Source organism: Odontomachus brunneus, unplaced genomic scaffold (genome assembly GCF_010583005.1).
Source record: "Odontomachus brunneus isolate Ranch 3 - 2012 unplaced genomic scaffold, Obru_v1 Obru_scaffold_001, whole genome shotgun sequence".
Taxonomy (NCBI): Eukaryota; Metazoa; Arthropoda; class Insecta; order Hymenoptera; family Formicidae; genus Odontomachus; species Odontomachus brunneus.
The window spans coordinates 4,368,452-4,388,192 of NW_022639451.1; the positions used below are offsets into that span (position 1 = coordinate 4,368,452).

Here is a 19,741-nt window from a genome sequence, read left to right on the forward strand (position 1 = left end):
AGAGAGAGAGAGAGAGAGAGAGAGAGAGAGAGAGAGAGAGAGAGAGAGAGAGAGAATTCTTCGTGATTCCGGGTGCACTGCACCCGAGAGCCGTTCCGCGACATTGACTCTTCTCCACGAACTTCGTGGTTGTCATCTTCTCTCCTCGCATCCGCCTCGTCGAATTTGAGAACGAGATCTATACACGAAAAAAAATTTTGGTTGAATTAATCAAATATCTGGTGAAATGTGGACGAATCAGAATTTCGATTAAAGTTACCAGAATTCTGTTCAAGTTAACAAGATTATGATTAACCAGAAATCTTGTTTAATTAATCAAAACCTTGTTAACTTGAATAGAATTCTGGTTCATTCATATTTTATCCAGATATTTGATTAATCCAACCGATATTTTCTACCGTGTAGAATGTAATTCAAACTCAGGAGGTAGGGTGATCTGTCCAATGAATGAACACTTAACATCTAAGTAACAAGTAAACACTTGAGCAAACTCCAATATTTGAACAGGTGAAGCCAGATTAATCTTCTGCGACACATCTTTCATAATTACATAGAAAGAAAAATTTGGATGAAGTAACCAAATATCTAGATTAAACTGTTTAAGTTAAACAGTTGTAAGTTAACCAGAAATCTCGTTATCTTGAATAAAATTCTGAACCAGAAATCTCGTTATCTTGAAAAACTTCAAAACTTCGTCTATGTTTCACTAGACATTCGATTAATCCAACCACATTTTTTTCCATGTACATAATCTGTGAGTCACCCGTTCAAACTGTTCATTCACTAGATGGTATTCGATTACAGATCACTCTACACCGCAAGAAGTATCGTGATCCTTAATGAATCGCCGCAGTAAACTCCCGAGTTCAACTCGTGTGATTGTTATGTCTTCTTCTCTCCGGAAACTCTTCATTTTCTTCTTTATTTTGTCTTCGGTTTTATTCGACCGACTGCTCCTAATTGCACGGTCTCTTCTAGATGTTATAGGCTTTGTTCTCGCTCTTACCGTCACTTCGTTCTTCTTCCGTACAACCACTTCGCCCGTTTCTTCTCTACATAATTCTGTCGAGAGGACCGCATCTACTGTCTATTTTGGCGCGGTGACTATGTCTAGAGGTTCGTTTTCATGAGACCGACGCGTCAGGAATATCGCGCACGGTATGCCTCGTATATTTTTTTCTTCTATTTCTCTTTCATTCGCCCTCCACCCTTTCCTCTGCCATCTCATCACTTGGCTTCTCGCTCTTTGCATTTAGTTCACCCCGACGCATACCTCTTCGTTCCCTCCTTTAAAGGAACTTATGAAGTAAAATTCACGGGAAGGTTGCTATGTGGATGGGTGTAAAGTAGTTGCAAAGTAGACTGATAGCAAGGGAAATTACATGGTCTACTCTGAAGCGCCACTAGAAAATTGTTTTTCTTTGTGCAACGTTCAAGGAAATATCGTTGTGATCTAGTAAGATATATGGAGAAAATTTTTGTCAAACTAATACTTTTCTCTCGTTATTAGCATCCTGATCCCCGTAAGAAATATGAAAATGAAAATGAGTAATATTATTCGATAATTTAATAAATCGATAATTTTTTCCGTCGCTATCACTCTGCGGCAGTTCATTTTTTCCGTCACGGATATCATAGATATTCATGCATAAAACAAGTTATATGCATTAATATCGAATTTAATATTGATAAATATATGCCTTTTTTCTTGATCAAGAAAAGCATCGTTAATATTTCAACGATAAATTATATATTCTCTTTTATGTTATATATTATATATTCTCTTGATATGTTTTCTTTCTCTTGGAAATCTAATTTCGTCTTCCATACATCTTTTACTGTCTCATTTTTTTTTATAAGTCTGATATTTGTGACAGTTAACACGATATATTATTTTCCTACATGGCAACGGCAAGGAATTTAATGTAAATTGCGCCCTCGCAAAATGTGAATATCGATAATCGTTCGCATAGGACGAGTATTATTGCTCGGGATAATTATTTCCACTCACCGTACTGCGCCGTGCTGCTGTATCGACAAATTTCCATGATATGCGAGAAAAATGCGTTCGAATAATTAGCTCCGCCTCTGTCGAGATACGTGAACGTACCGATATTTCTCTTCGACGAAGCGACTACTGATTTTTGCACCAAGTGACGTGTATGCATACGCGCGTCGCATGTTGATGTGCTAATCTGTAGAAACGTCGGAATGTCGTCCGATGCTTGCGTCTCGTTAAGGATATCCCTTCCACGTGTCTGTAATAAGGATCGCTGCGGTTCGTTAATAGATTCACGGCTCACAATCCCGTATATGGACGTTTATCGATCTCGTCGTGTTGCGCGCACGCATCGCGTGCTTACATGCATACGATAATTGAGCTGGCCTTAACTATTGTTTACAATGATTATACAGGTGTAGCAGTGCGCGAGCCGCAATTCTGCCTGGATGGTGTATACTTCAACATTTCGCGCGACAGATAAATTCCGCGTGCTCTGATTCAGTCGAGTTACACGACCCATATTTCATTGGCGACAAAACGCAAGGCGAGAGCATCTGCGTTTTTACTCGTTTTCTATCGCGAATTTAAACATCGGCGGATTTTAATTATTCCACGTGAATATTATTTCGATACACGTGTGCGGGCATTGTCTCGCGACACGTTTAACTCGACGTTTCTCAGCGCGATGTCATCGATGTTTCCGATTAAACGACTGACAGACGATCGGTAAATTTATTGCCGACTATGCGGATTACCCTTTAGCGTTTAATTAACCGCTTGTGTCTTTGATGACGGTGATCAGTACTGCAGCCGCTTAACGAGCTACCCGTTTGCGTCGTTAGCGTGTTTGAGTGTGCATACAGGAATTTGCGCAACTTTAAAGTTGCGCACCTCCGCAGAGTTTTGTCGGCAGAGAGAGAGAGAGAGAGAGAGAGAGAGAGAGAGAGCGCACGGGGTGCTTTAACTCAGCTCCAGTCATAAACATTACTCTACGACTGCTGACAGCTATTAGCTAGACATGAGACTTTGAGACCGTGCGCGCATGCCGCATCGGAAATAAAGCGATATAGCTGCCTCTCTCTCTCTCTCTCTCTCTCTCTCTCTCTCTCTCTATTTCTCTAATGAAAATATTTACGGTGAATAACAACGTTTAAAAAGCTCATTCGAGTTACGAGTCCTCGTGATCGTAAATCGTGTCGCGGCGATTTGATTACTTTTCATTACGGCGGTCGCAATCCGTCTTCGCTTTCCGTTCTATCGCGTTTTATATTCGCTTCCTGAGATTCTCTATGACACCTTTAAGAGAGGAACTATTCGATGGAGGTTAGTCCTCTCGCACTAACGCGTTTCAAACTTATCGCGGATTGATCGTACATCTCACAGAAAGAAAAATATTCTTGTTTTGAAAATATCTTTGCTCTTAACTTGCAAGTTCTCAAATAAAATTGCATAGCGTCAGACGAAAATAAGTTATTTGTATTAACTGCATTTTGTATGATTCAACGCAAAAGGAAATATATTCTTATTGAAAAATAATTTTCATGAGTGGAAAGCATAATATAGCGTATTGAGAATATGATGTTTTCAAATATTTGAGGAAAACATTGCATTATCATCAAAGTAATCATATAGTGTTTTTTATGTAAAAATTATCACATCGTTGAGATTCCAGACTTCAAAATTCTTTTGACAAAATTATATATTGTTGCTTATACAAAACAATTATATTGCTAATTTGAATATATTAGTTTTAAGTGAGTATTAATTTCTTTCCTGTGCTACCAATTGATAGTCATAAAATTTAACGCAAATAGATATTTCACGATGCGCTCTCATTTTCTGTTTCAGGTGGTGTTAGTTTTCATTCTCAGTATAGCATCGCTTATAATATACTTCATCGATGCCTCCAGGTGAGTGACAAAACTTTGTCGTGAGATGGCCTGTAATTTGCGCGCTATAATCGCTTTAATTAATCGCTCTTTGACACGAGTTACCTCCGTAACTCTGTTTCGACGCGCGTACTGGGCTTATGAAAAACAAATGAATAAAGAAAAGTTGACGATACACCGCTACCAACCTTGTCTCTAAGTATTTTTTCATCAGTCTTCAATGTGTAATTTGGCCTCGTTGTAAAGTTTACATCATTGTAATTGTTTTTCATAATTAAATAGTATGATTAGTTTGTTTAAAGTTATATTGCAACATGATTATTATAACAGTATAGTTCATACACATTTATAAATACTGTCCTTATTTTTGCGTAGTATTGTAGATATTATAACAGCATAACAACATTTCAAAGCTTCTTGTCGCAGTTTAATTAAGGCGACGATAATCACCAGTTTAATCGTCGCTATTTTAGTCGCCCTTTCAGTGTTGCTTCTTTTTTTAAGACCAAGACCTTCACATAAGTTCATAAGAGATGCTGACCTAACATCTGCAATCTCATGCTTTTATGTTACAGCGAAGAGGTGGAGCGTTGCCAGAAGTGGAGCAACAACATTACTCAGCAAATAGACTTAGCTTTCAATATATTTTTTATGGTCTACTTTTTTATACGCGTAAGTAAAACCAACTATTTTTGGATGTGATGTTAGGATCATTATATGAAACGTGAATGACGTGTAAATTTCATGTTATTATCGTATCGATAATTGTCTGTCTCAATGCATTTCTTAAAAGCGTGAACTTTTAACGACGAGATTTTCATCAGTGCACAGAATATACAAAATATTAGAAATTTGCAAATGGACGCGCGGGATATTTATCTCATTTTTCCTTATATTTCACGAAAGGCTCCACAAATGTTCTGTGATGAAACATAATATTCGTTCAACTGATCATTCTAGTTTGCGAACTCGTTTTTCGATTTCAGTTTATCGCCGCCAGTGACAAGCTGTGGTTCATGCTGGAGATGTATTCGTTCGTGGACTACTTTACGATACCACCGTCCTTCGTGTCGATATATCTCGATCGGACGTGGATCGGACTGAGGTTCCTCCGAGCCCTACGACTGATGACGGTCCCTGACATCCTCCAGTACCTCAACATTCTAAAGACATCGAGCTCCATTCGACTCGCCCAACTCGTATCCATCTTCATCTCCGTCTGGTTGACCGCAGCTGGCATCATTCATTTGGTAAGACAACGTCCTATTTTTTTTTTACGCGTTGTTCAAGCAACAGCTACGTGCTCACATTGCGATAATTATTTCAGTTTACTAATTTCGGAAATCTAGACAAGTTCTCTCTTTGCTCGCGACTTTTTCTGTATCTCATTATGTTCAAGATAAAGCATTAATATTTCAAGATACAGATTGCCGGACAAAGGAATTCCCTGATTTTTTTATAAAAGCAAATTTTTCGATATGTTTTGTTGTAATTTGTTATTATTGCTTAAAATATGAATTGAAATTTTTAAAAGAACAAAAATATTAAAAAATTGTTTTTTAAATGGTTTTTTTCGAAAAATTTGATAGAATGTTACTTAATTTACATAGAGGTTCTGAATTCTTAGGCCCATAATGGAAATACATTACGCGGATACTTTTCTGGACGAAATAACTTTCTCCCACAATATAATATCAGAAATTGTTTATGTTTAAGTGAAAGATAATTTAAATATGTGTATATTATGTGTATTATGGTAAACGCGTAGCGCGTGCCGGATAAAATGTAGAAATCATCCTCTGACATGTCTAAATGGATTCAACGCGATAGAAATTTTCAATGCGAACAATTTAATCTTGCCTCACATGACGCGCGACAATGCGTTCTTCGTGAAACTCTCATATTTCTTGGGAACACCATATACGCTGAAATCCGAGGGATACGTTTCCTCGGACGTTCCGTGTTTATACCATTATCGCGCGGCAGTAAAAGCTTACGGTTATGACTCGCCAATATAAACCGCAATTTCGCTCTTGACGCCATCGCGCCGGAGATGGTCCTGAACGTAATAATATCGTGCCCGCAGCTTGAAAACTCAGGGGACCCTTTCGAGTTCACGAACCCGCAACAGCTTTCGTACTGGACCTGCGTGTACTTTCTGATCGTGACGATGTCCACGGTAGGATATGGCGACGTTTACTGCCAGACGGTCCTCGGCCGCACATTCCTAGTATTTTTTCTACTCGTCGGTTTGGTAAGTTATTCCTCACGTATTATATCTACGTAGCTACTTTGATCATTTACGTCGGTTAAGGGACACCCTGTAGTCCCACACACGTACGATATGTCCCAATTTCGCGATTTCTCGATTTCGCGAAAATCGCGCTCCCATTCTACGCACCGTGGACGGATGGTCACGTTATCCTAGTCCGACTAATCCATGGAAGGATGCAGTGGTATTTTTCATTAAGAATCATCTAGATTTAATTATCAACTTGCTCTGTAGCTTCTGAACGAACAGTCGGGTATCCGGTTGCTGTCAAAGGCAAAAGCTAAATGAGATGAGAGATTAAATTTTCTTGTTACTGTCTTTCTGGTTGTCTGCAATCGAGCCTCTTTGTCCTTGCTTAACGTTGCTGAAAATTATGGCATGAAAGACACGAGTAAATACGGAGAAACAAATATGATAAATAAAGCCATGTGTTCTCGGAAAAATGTTGCTTGTCGTATTCTTCCATGGGTTATACCCTTTACGAGGAACGAGCTTTGCGAAACGAAACGTGCGGGACAAAACTCGGTCACTCTTTCGACTCGATTGATTCCTTCAAGCATACACATCGCGAAGAAAAATCCGTAACCGACGCAGTGTTGCGAAAGTGTATGAAACTTTTAAAACCTCTCTTTGTTGTACCGACGCAAGAGATATTAATTCTTTCTCTTCCCTCACTTTCTTGAGAGATTGAGCTTTTTCGCTGTGCCGGTTCTATCTTCTCGCCGCGATCTCGCGAATCCTCTTCTCCCATGGCGAGGAATCTCGAGCTATCGTTTGCTATTCTGCCTTTCGCATAGCTCGTTTCGCCAAACTGGAACCGCCAGTTCGGCGGTTTTGCCAAAGCTCGTACATCAGAGCGGAACGATCGGGGAGATGAGGGACGGACTGAGATTTACGTGTTCGCCGAGCCGCGCGCGAGACGGTTGAATATTTCGAGTGCACGGTGTTCCCCGGCTGTTGATCCTGCATCCCGAAAGGCGCCGAGAAACGATTCATGATGGTAAATTCAACGATCTGTAAAATTCCCGCTACGCCAAATAATAATAATAATAATATCTTCTAATATTTTTTAGTTAGCCGCAAGAAATGTTATTCGTATAATTTACAGAAAAAATGTTTACGCAAAACGGTTAAAGCTTTAATTATAATTTAGTTTTTAATAGCTATACAATTTCCAGATGTGAACAATTTTAAGACAGACAATTTTAGCGTGGATAAAACTTTTTGAGCATTGAACATTATTTTTAGCGATACATATACGTGTAAATGCGCGCGCGCGCACATACAAGTAAACATATATGCAAATACACGCTTATTGTGTGCGAAGTGGTTTTAATTTTTTCGTGATCCAAAGTTTCTATGGCGAAGTAAATACGGGCAGACACACGTGTTAAACTCGCTCAAAGTTTCCGCAATGCAAATTTACTCCACTTCTCGAAGTTCGCAGCCTTGTGGCCCTAAACAAAGGAAATAAACGCGGTGGTCCCACCGCGAAAATAACGTTTTCATTTAATGTCACGCCAAAGTGACTTTTTGGGGCAGGAATCAACGGCGGGGGTGGCATGGTGCCACTCGTTATATGCCGTTATCGACCGATTCGTTTGAACGTCGATGCGCGCGATTACCGCGGGAGTGCAGCTGTGCTCCAATATACACGCGTTTGTATGCGCGTACGCGGCTTATCGATCATTCGCGTGAACCTTGCGTACACGGTCGAGTTGCCTTGGGATAATAGTTGGCGACAGCCTAGAGCTCATCCCGGAGACGCGCCGCAATTTTTCTCTTGTTAAACGCGAGCATCGCCGTTCAAACGCCGGAACCGTGTCCAAGCTAACGTTTGTCCGCAGCTCACCGTGTAGACTAGCCGTAGATAAAATTGATTATCGAGCTGGGGAGAGCATACTCCGAAAGTACGGTACATTCGACATACGTGAGAATCTGTGGTACAGAATTGGATTTTTTCGCGCATAAGGGCTTAAATCGTTTCGCGAACCACTACAATGGAGATACACACAGCTTCACGTAACTTCACATGAAATATATGTAAAAAAAATATGATATTACGCGCGAAATAATCATCTCTCCCGATCTTTTGTCGGATAAATTTATCTCCATTAGCTGTTTGTATGCATTACATACGCAAAACACGGTTGAATTTCGTGCAGAGATATTGTGAAATAGTGACAATACATTTAATAAGTACATTTCGCTCTGTAATTTGAATCAACCGGTTATTCAATTAGGCACGTTCCACCGACGACGTGCCGTTGTAAAAAGAGGGGGGAGAAAGAAAGGAATTGGCCACGAATTAAGCCTTTATCGCGGCACGACGACGAACGTAAAGAGAGACCAACTTAAGTCACCAGGCAGCTTCACTTCCCTCTCTCGTACATCGCTCGAAACCTGTCTGAAACGTCGCTCCTCACCTCCCCGCAATTTGCATATACATTAAAAGCGTCGAGAAAAATCCCATCGTCATGCGAATCAGTCCGCGGCAATTCGGATCCGACCGCGCTGGTTCGAATCTTAGCCACGACGACAAAAGAGACGAGAAGACAAAGATACTGGCTACCTCTGCCTTATGCCTATACCTCTGTGATAAATCACGTGGCTGTCAGAACCGTCGTGACGTTTTGAGTCTTTTTCTCGCAACAATCGTGCGACAGCAGGATTGCCTTAGATCGTGGAGATGTAGTGACAGAGAAGAATCTTGAGGACTGATGATCTTGAGTGCGCTCTAATAACCCGGTAACGTGTAGTTTCAGCGTGATAGATCATCGACTCTGGATTCAACTGAGCTGAAAATTTCATTATCTTGTTAAAAAGGTCAATATTGTTGCAGGATAAATTACACCGCAACGAAATGAGGCGCGAACGCAATCCAATAACCGCGTATTAATCAGTTGCTATTGCATTTGACGAACAATATTTCTCTTCTCGGTAACTCACGGAATGGCAATTAAGACCGCAATTTATATTTCCTCGAAATAGACGAGAACTCTTCTTCTACTTTCAGTATCGAGAGTGCCATTTCGCGCAGGAAGGTTGATTTAAATTCTCTGAAGGAAGCATTTTTCGGAGATACTCTGAATTGTCCAAAAACGATAGGATCGATAAAATCGTTAGAGACAGAGTCTCAGGCGAGAGAAACTCACGACGGATTCTGACTGCAACTTCGTGAAATTTTCGTACCTACACGCCTCACTCTATGATTTAAGGGAAAAAAAGACCGAAACAAACCCAGAATGCATAGAGACCGTTTGAAAAATGTCTCGAGCAATAGAGATATGTGTATATGTGTAGAATTTATTCTATTTATTCGGTGCTCCTAAAACCGCGCGCGATTCGGGAACTCTTGGAAATCGAGCGAATTCGAATGAGATCTATCTTAGCTATCTCAATGATTGCTGGAGATACCAATAGCGTACTCGTTCTGTTAGAACGATTGTTTCTAGACGTTCCAGTATTAGAATCGGGTAGATCTTGGCTCTTGTCTCAAAATTATTAGCGGGATATTTTTTGTTCGATCGCGGCCGACGCGATTAGTAAATAAATGTGTGATTTTCACGATCGTTCATTTGCGAGGCATTTAGTGTAGAATTGTATATCTCGCTTGCATCGAACTATGTTTCTCTGCAAGTCAGTTTGCTACAATTGCGAGTGATCGAGCCTCTCGATTTAGGTGTTACGCGAGATGGTGAAAGATGCAATTGCGGTCATATGTAATTTGTACGACACACTCTGTAGCTCTTAAACGCATATTTTACTCTTCTTCTATGTATCTATCTATCTCTTTCTTTCTCTCTTTTTCTTTCCTCTGTCTATCTCTATTTTTCTCTCTTTCTCTCTCCCTCTTCTCTCTCTCTCTCTCTTTCTTTTTTACGGCTTAAATTGGTTCTACGAATCTTGCTACAGCCACTCTATCTTTTCTCTTCGGTCGGGGAATCACTTGCAGCGAATCGACTACTCAGATGTGTTCGATTCAGCTTGCAATGCGAATGCTGCAATATATACTGCGAACTCATTTCTCAATGATACTAACAAACATCAAAAGGACTTTTACTAAAGTAAGGAGCTTCGAAGCTTGAGGCGACGAAATTCTATGGATCTTTGCCTCCTGCAAAGCTCACGCAGAAAATACACGAGTGCAATATTTCTTGTTACAAAGCAAACGTTATTTGGAAGTTCACGTACGTATATTGATTTCTATATACGCTTAGCATTTGTGCAAAGTTGATAAAAGTCGATCAAGTTCACTGAAACTCGCACGTTTGGCGACGCCGATCTGTCCGTCTGCGCGATCAGCTTCGAGGTTCGTTGTTACATCACGTATGAATCTCTCTATATTATAACTGTCGCGTTTCTCTATCGGAGGGCACGAGTCCCGACGGCTTCGATAAAATGTATTGGTGTACGCGCTTGACTTCTTAACTGCCCATTCTTTCTGTATGTGTGTTCTCTGTGACGCTGAAACGCTGCTCATGCTACAACATGAGATATTGTTCTGGCCGCTTGAACTTTATTTTTCGAATTGTTGGCCGTAGAGAGAGAGAGCGACGCGTACGGTTCTCTCAGTAGCGATTTCTGGACACGACGACGGTGTCAATGATAATCGCGCGATTCAGCCGAATTTAGTTTCATCTGTTTTTGGTATCACTGAAATACGTTCGCCACCTTTTTCGCAGTCGATAAACAACGACTGAAATCGGGAAAATCTACGACTGACATAGTTTTATCGTATTATACGACAAGAGATAGTACTTTGTCTCTCTCATCGATTTTAAACGGCACGTTGTAAACTTTGTTAGAGAACAATTCTCAAGGTGGGTCGTCCTCAACACCCCTTCTCTCTCCCGCGATTAACTTGGAAACTTTCCCCTCAAATTAGTAGCTCCAGATTATCGGAAATGGAAAACTGAGTTGACTTGTTTTTATGTGGAGAAAAAAAGAAATGTAATAGAAAATTACACTCACCTTCTGTCGAACCTTCTTCAGCCTCTTATACAAAACACAAATTTACTACGTCCGGTGTCAATGACTTTGCGCGACGTACTCACATATCAATGCATATTGGCGCATCTTACTTAAACAGTAGATAGTCAATTCTGTGTCTCTCTCGACACGCTACTTCTCCCTGTACCGGCGGATTACAAAAAGTTCATGATCATTTTGTTTTTAGCTGGAACTCAGTGCGTCACATCCACAGCGCGGTTTATGCATCAAATTTCAATTATCTTCTTTCTCACAGCGTATGTTTGTTTTTCGCTGGATCGTGTATCTGCTATAAATCCGTGCGCGTTATATCGCGGCGACACCGAATGCGTTGCGAACAGTGCGGTGCATCCTGCCCGTGTATCCTCTCGTGTGTTGCATCGAGAGATTTGTAACCGAATCGCCGGTCTTCCGATTAGTCACGTTCTGCACGTTCTGGGGGAATGAAAAATTATGTCCTCGTAACGTATAAAGTGACGGTTCTTTTGGAACACTTTCAAAGCGCTTTGGCCTCTGGCTGAAGGTATGATATCACGTGTCTCTGCATAAACGAGGAACCGCCTTTAACCGAATTCAGTATACTTAGTGGACACGAGTGGTAGCGAAGCCTGAAATTAGACGGCGACGTCGTAAATTAAACGACCGCAGACGGGCCGAAGATCGGTAGATTCTCTTAGCTCGTCGGGAATCCAAAAGTACGACGAGAACGCTGCGCATTGTCTCCGATTACATGAGGGAGAGGAAAGGCAATCGCGTTATTTCAGGATTGCACCGAGAAATTGTACGCGATATTCAGTGTTAGCTCTCGCTGTTAGGGGAGATAAGGTCCTTTCGTAAACGCTCGGATAATATTCTCAACAGCCGCGCGACCGCGCTGATGCGCACTTATTATACCGTGTGGACGCATTGAAAGTTTTGAGAAAAAAAATGACTGTACGTACGGTTATTTTTGCAATGATTTTTACGGAGTTTCTTTTCATAAAGCTCAAACAGTTTCTTCTCATAGCGCGCTTCAATTAAATAACAGGGGATAATTGTGAACGCGAGGTTCTAATTTACGCTTGATTCAGCATAACTGTACGCGACAGCAATGATATATCAGACGAATACGCATTTCAATGTATTCAAAGAGAATATTCGGCCACGCAACCTTGGTTTGCAGATCAATGTTCCAATTTTTATCGTTATCGAATGCGCAAAATAGCTAATCGGTTACAAACTCTGCGATTGCAAGCGGATTCATTACTTACGATCTCTCTGGAATTGCGCATTTAATTTTCACGTACGAGCAATCGCAATTCTCGGGGCTATAAATTCATGTCTTATTCAACTAAACTTTCACTCTTTTTCTTTCTCTTTCTCCCGCTGTTTCTCTGTCTTTCTCTTTCTCTCTTTCTATCTTTCTCTCTCCTCCAAGTACACGATTTTTATTAAATGTCGCTAAAGTTCTGAGTTCTACGTGGGTACGTGGGTTCTCTCACTTTTCGCTGCGTACTTATCACTCGGCGAAATGATCGCGGTCGTACAATTCGCTGCTTCGCCATGTTACTTTGCAGGACATCTATTCCTGGCTGTTTCTCGAGAGTGTACAGCGTTACGTCGAGCGCAAAGTGTCGAACTTCTTTTTTCTTCTCACTATTCTGTCTCCTTAAGAATTTCGTTGATCGCAGTGTCTTTAGTTGCCTAGTGTCTATGAAACTCGCGAGATATGCCTACTCGCGGATCACTATCAGCGCCCATATTAGTAGCGCAAATCACGCGACGTGACACGACACGATTTGGTCGATCGTTCACGACGGGTCGTATCTTTCTTACTGCTATCCGGCATCATAAGCGATTTACATAATGGCACCTCTCTCACCTCACACATGCACGACGCGAACTTTCGACTTGCAGAATTTCCTCTCTACTTCCGTTCTACTCAGAAGCAACGCTTGCACCTTCTTCACTTCTGTGCTTTTGTAATTATCGATCATAAGTTACATTCACTTGTCTCACATGGGTCGCACCTTAATCGCAAACAGCAGAGAATTAATCAAGACGTCGAGAATTAATATCGAGTTCGTGGCACGGGCAAATTTGCAAGTCGGATAATTGATTGTGAGGATAAAGAAAAACTCTCTTAGTCTATCGCAGACTTCAGAAGAGATCGATTTCCACTATTAACTCTGTATCTCTGCTGTTTTCTAGTAGCTTTCTTATCTCTTTCTTTTCTCGCCTGGTGGACTGCCTTTACTTTTATGCTCACTCTCTTTTATATTATTATACTGCACACACATACACACATATAGACTCGATACCTACACGTCGGATGATTCTATACGGTTATAGCAAAATCGTCGTAGTGTAAGTATAATATAATAGTAACAATGACAAAGGTTGTAACACTAAATGATATCACGATAAGCAGCGTTTCGCTGTCATCACTCGATATGACTCAAAATCGACTTTGATTTCCTTTGCGCGACGTTTGTTAGATCAGTCTTTTTAACGTGCATCAATATATATGATATATATATGTTAAATAATACATATAAAATATAAATTTGTTAATAACTATTTTTTATCACAATAATATAATATCTCAGAAACATCAATATCTCAGAAATATCAAATTATTTAAAAAAATTTCAAAAGACTTTAATTGTGTTATTTGAATTATTGTGTCATAAAATGTGATTGATGTTTTCGAGATGTAGTGTAATTTTTCAAAAGCGTTAATACGCATCGTTGTTCTATTTGCTCTTTATTCGGCATTGTGATACCACATGTAAAAGGAACATGTAAAAGGAACAGAGTTGGTTTGTTAGCATTAGGCATATTGAATTTCGGTGGGTCTCGCTGTGTGATACAATTATCAGCTAGGTACTTTTCCTTTAACACACTGTGTGACTCTTAATTCCCCACGCATCGATTTAGAATGTATGTCACCCAGAGATATCAATATATACTTGAAAGCATCACGTTTCGATTCTCACATCAGTAAGCACACGCGAACACGAAACATAAAACGTAGATTATTACCCCTTAGCCGCATTCTACTACCCTTACCTCCCCAGCCCCATTTCTCCAATTTCTCCTTTGCCGTTTTCCTTGTACGACATGCATCTTAACTTACGCCAATATAGGAGATGCGGAAGCACTGCTGCTAGACGCAACCGATACCTAGGTGACCCGGTTTTGTTTTCTTTCTCAACGATCCGTAGTCGCATAGTGTTTTCCAGTTATGATTTCTATTTGCAGGCAATTTTTGCTAGTAGCATACCCGAGATAATAGAGCTCGTAGGCAGTAGGTCCAAGTACAGCGGCGAATACAAGCGGGAGCATGGAAAGAGGTATTACTATCAAATTACATCCTACAACCCTCTGTCTCTTGTCTATTAATTTTACTTTCCTTCCAGTATGTATATGTATATACTTCTATACTTACGTAAGGATTAACAAATATACATTCGCGATGCGCGTGATATACGTATTCGCACGCGCAAAACACACATACACGCACAACACAGCAACACAGACATACGATACATACGATGTGCCATTCTCGCACATATGCGATCGCGAAACACACATACACACACACACACACACACACACACACACACACACACACACATGAACGCGCCTACCCTCGTGCTACATTCTCATCGTCGTTCGATCATCGTTCTATGTGAGTGCGAAATGTCAAGAAGCTCGAGGACCGATGATGAATGCATGAGAATTTACAGCAGCCGGAAGTATAGAGTTCACCCGAGTAACGACCGTGCGTGCGTGCGACGTGGTATATTCGTCGCTGGCGTTCCCTTTCATTTCCCAATGAATCAAACGGCACTGGTCCACGGTGAAAGGTCCAATGAAGCGGCAAGGAAAGAGTTTTCACGATCGACGCGAGCAAGTGAGCGTATCTCGGAAAAAGGAAAAGAAAAGGAAACAAGTGGAAACGCGCTCGAAAATCTCGATATTCGGCTGTTGCATTTTCACTCGCGCATCAAATCAATACAACGACATCATCGATTTCTTAGCGTGTAATTGAGAATTTCTTGAATATGTGTGAATTGGAAATTAGAAGTGACTTGTTCCAATTTGGTTTCTAATATTTCTCACTGAATAGTTTGACATGGTAGAATGACAAGTGATTAGTACTAGATATTTCATTGTTCTTAGCCTGAGCTAAGCGAATTGAATAATTCCGAGTTATCAATGCTGGATTCTGCCTCACCGCGGTTCGGGTATTCGCAAGAAGCATCGGCTAATCGTCATAAAATGACCGTATCGATTTTAATATTATCACACTGTTGAATAGAGGCCACACCCGTGGCCAGGTAAATGTTGAGCCATCTGCGGCGCCTAGAAGCGGATACTTTCTGATATTGGACTGACTCGCCATCTCGAATTAAAGCCGATAAAGTACAGCTGCAGCGCGAATCGCCACATCTCAGGCGCATAGCCGTTAATAAGCACCAACGTGATAGTTATGTTTTATGCTTCATTTTATACACTTTCAAGATCGATTCGCGTTGTGCTGCGCAGAGACTTTCGCCGAAGATGAGTCAATTTTTGTTTCGAGGAAGCTCTTTACATTTAACTTTAGGTCGGTCTTCTCAGAGATCGTAAACGTCGTGTCGCGAGAGTTATACACGCGCGGGAATTAGAAATTACAGAATATCGTTTTCCCCGCTTCTGGCATCCAAATACGCGTGTAATGACGATTTTTTTCAACGACCAAATCACTTACCTCTGATAAATTCGATGACCTTTCACCGTGCGACGCCGAGTTAACAAACAATATGTGTCCGATGGCGAAGATCGCGTGTAAGTCCAAAGTGACGAGAGAAGCAGCTGCGCTTAGTAAGTTTGCCTTATGCATGTACTCTATATTATATCGATCGGAGTGGTTCTTTATCGTATATCGATTATCGCTCTTTTTCTACAGCACGAAGCAACAAGCACCCAGCATCCATATGACACGTATAATATACATAAGACAATACTATGAGTCACGACGAAGGCAGCTTGATGGAACTCAGATTATATTTTTCGAACGTAGTTTCGCTTCGACGCGAAATCTAGACGAAGCATCTGTACTCCATCCAGTTGTTTTCTCGTCGTTATATTAACAACTTTTTATCAACAGCACATTTTTCCAAACAAATCACATGGTTTGCCACTTTAGTCTGCTACCTGCAATGTATGAACATTTACAGGAGAGTACAACATTACTTTTATACTGCATCACATTAGAACGAAATATCCAATGGAACACATTCAAATCTTCGAATGCAACTCTCAAATACAACAATTACAAAATATTGATATGTCTTTGAATCAAACCATGTAACTCGACTGATTGGACGATACCGTGCACGTATCAATCGTGCAAGAGCGTGTATTTAATACATAATAATTCAATGATGATAATTTTATCCAGTTGATCGTCTTGCATGGTTTGGTCATTCGTTTTACACGTGAGATACATCACACAATACGTTTACATTCGCTCGCGGTTATCGCAAAAATACAATCAGTTTTGCCAAGCACACTGTGAAAATTCAAATTTTTTCTTTATTTTCCCAAGTCTTCTCCCAATATTGTGGCACACTGAGGTCTCCTCTACTCTACACACGGCGGTATTCTATTTGAACCCCAGTCCAGAAATAGGGCACAACGTCACGTCGGGAACGACGTTGATTATTCGGAATTGTCGGCGCCGTACGCTACGATAGTGCCTGCATGCCATTAAATTAATTTTTACGACACGTCGCGCGAGATGACGGCACTTAGTTCTATGCCGTTTCGCGAGAAGTGTGCAGCCGCGTCCGGAGTCAATTAACGTCAATTAACAATGGTCAACTGGAGAATCGCGAATAGGCACGTATTGCGCGGAACGAGGAACTAACGGCACTGTGTTTTTTATGGATCGACCTGTGACCCGAGTCATTTCGTGAGGATGCAAAGGCGAATTGTCGCTCTTGGCATTGCGCGTGTGAGACGCTTGACTTCCATATGACGGTTGCGCAGCGCTAATCTAATGACATGCACAATTTGCATCGTGCTAACACGCAGTTTCATCGTCTGATCTACGACGTAACGTCTCACAGACGTTGCTAGCATATTGGCACGATTACACACTTGATGCTGTTACTGATTTATACAATCTAATTCTCTCCCCCTCTCTCTCTCTCTTATTCTTTTTCTCGCGTAGAAAATCGACGCTTAAGCCGTTGAAGCGATTGAACGATTCTAGTTTTTTCTTCCTATTCGCTTGAATGAGATTAGTTCTGAATGCGGCACTAGCCGAGAACTGACACATACGTATGATGAACGCATCGCTATGTTCTAGCGAACGTCCCGTGGGTTAAGTTGTATCCTCTCTGACAAGGATTAATGATTTCAAGCAGGCCGAGCTTGCAGTATATGCGGAAGCTCGAAAGACGAGAGAGTACGCGCGAGTGTTAGGACAAGTTTGTCATATTATTTATTATTCATTGTATCGAGTGTTCATCGTACTTTCGCGACGATTACTCGACAAATCATCACTGCGTATACACACATACACACACACACACACACACACACACACACACACATATATATAGATATACATGTACGCACGTTTCGTTCCAAAATCGATGAGTTTCAGTTTCATCCGATAAAAAATCAAGTAAAAGATGATTATCGTAACAGTCGTAGAATAAAAATTCCTGCAGATTTTAAATATGATTTTGCAGCATTCAAATTGATTATCAAGGGTTGTTTTGAAGAACGTATAAACTTAACATTAAGAAAATCTCCCACAAGTTGAGAACTGAGATAACAGTATTGTCTGCAATTTGGAAAGAATTTTTAGATTTATACTGTATGTGTCAAAGTCCATCACCTGTTTCACTGAACAAAATAAAAGGTACAGTAATTTATTTGAAAAATCCAAGAGACACTTAATCGATATAACAGATATTTCTGTTCTGAATGATTTGTGAGCAAGCTAAGGATCAAATACAAGCAGAGATACGAAGATGTATTTTCACAAAAAGTTTCGTAAAACATGTCCGCAAAATTTTATATATTGTTTAAATATAATTGTGCAATTTGCACGGAAATATAATAAATATACAAAAAATTATAAGTTGCGTTATAGAACTATCTCGTTGTACAAATTTTTCTTTCATTTTGTTTAAGCGAATTTGGTGATTGACGGCACACGTAATACGTTTATCAGAAGTCTTTTCACTACATCGGAATCTTCTGCCCAAGAAGATACGCAGCAATTACAATGAGTACTTAGTCCATTTTATCTTAAAGGAGCGCAACGCTATTAAAAAAAAATCTACACGTTGATTAAAAAATCGCAAACGCATACTACCTTCAAAATCACACATTACTACGTATCTTACAATTGTGCCTCGGTGTCGTATCAATCGTACTTGTCATCTCTATTCTCACAATTCGCGGCACTCTGTCGGTCGCTCACGACAAAGCGATCAAGAACATAACGAAGCGGGGAGTGCGAGCGAAAGCACGAACGAAACAAACTCGAAAAAAACAAACACAAAAAGATTCAGGCTAAGGGGTCTGTTCTGACGGCAACGGATGATTGTGGGTGTGTAGGCGGTGTTCGCCAGCTGGATCCCAGAGATCACGGAGCTCGCCGCGAATCGCTGCAAGTACGGTGGCCAGTACAGCCGCGAGCGTGGACGCAGGTACCCCCCAGAAAATCCACCTACGTGGAAGCCAGCCATAAAAAACAAACCTAACTTGAGACTAGCCCCCCATGTTGTCCCAGTAGTCACATAGATACGAGAAGTAGCGAAGTCGGCCTGGATAGCGAAGGGATCTCGTTATGCGAGATGGTCTGTCGTGATGTTCCCGGTGCTGACATCATCACGCTCGTTCCCTCGATGATCACGATCGATCTTCCTCTCTATTTCTCTCTTTCTCTCTTTCTCTCTCTCTCTCTTTCTTTCTCTGTCTTTCTCTCTTTCTCGATCGAGAAATGCCAGTGAATAAGTCTTCATCTGCGATCGATGAAGCACTCTTCGGCGAAGGGAGAGGACGAGACAAACAATCGCGGAATGAATCTCTCTTTTTGTTAGGGATGTCGCGAGAGCAATTAACGTGTTTTGCTCACTTCTGTGCACGTCTACGACGTCTCACGGCGCAGTATTAGCGGAAAAGTTGGGTGTAGTGGTGGCAAGATGAACGAGAGATCGGATAAACAGCGAGTATCCGAGTAACGAAGTATTTTAATGACTGCACCGTCGTCGTCAGCTCCGCGCGCGTAACCCAGTTCCCCGGTTGAACTTGCTGCGACTTTCCGAGCGCGAGTTTCGCTCCGACAAAACGGGATTTTCTTTTTCTCACCCGGCAGTATCCAGGCTTCGTTCTCTCGCGACGGCGAGAAAGCGAGCGTCGCGCGCGGCTCGATCTTGCCGATGAAAAAGAACACCGTCGTCCTTTTATTTTCGCACTCGCGGGGGTGCGTTCGAGCGAATCTCCGGGACCACCTTCGCTATCCGCGATGAACTTACTCTTCGATTAGTAAATATATCTCCCTCCCGACGCCTCCCGCTCCCCCTCGTCCCGTAT

At 41.2% G+C, this 19,741-nt stretch overlaps 1 protein-coding gene across 38 annotated transcripts in view; it reads left to right on the forward strand.

Annotated features, from left to right (window-relative positions):
• LOC116841245 (calcium-activated potassium channel slowpoke) overlaps positions 1-19,741 on the forward strand; it is a 128,506-nt gene that overhangs the window by 54,727 nt on the left and 54,038 nt on the right. For 30 of the 38 annotated variants that reach the window (XM_032809417.1, XM_032812091.1, XM_032809324.1 and 27 more), the window contains exons 2-6: positions 3,851-3,912; positions 4,467-4,563; positions 4,878-5,141; positions 5,978-6,145; positions 14,399-14,490. In XM_032809417.1, the coding sequence (XP_032665308.1) occupies positions 3,851-3,912; positions 4,467-4,563; positions 4,878-5,141; positions 5,978-6,145; positions 14,399-14,490 (683 nt within the window). The remainder of the gene's footprint in view (positions 1-3,850; positions 3,913-4,466; positions 4,564-4,877; positions 5,142-5,977; positions 6,146-14,398; positions 14,491-19,741) is intronic. The other 8 variants (XM_032809504.1, XM_032810610.1, XM_032811657.1 and 5 more) reach the window with 1 other exon arrangement.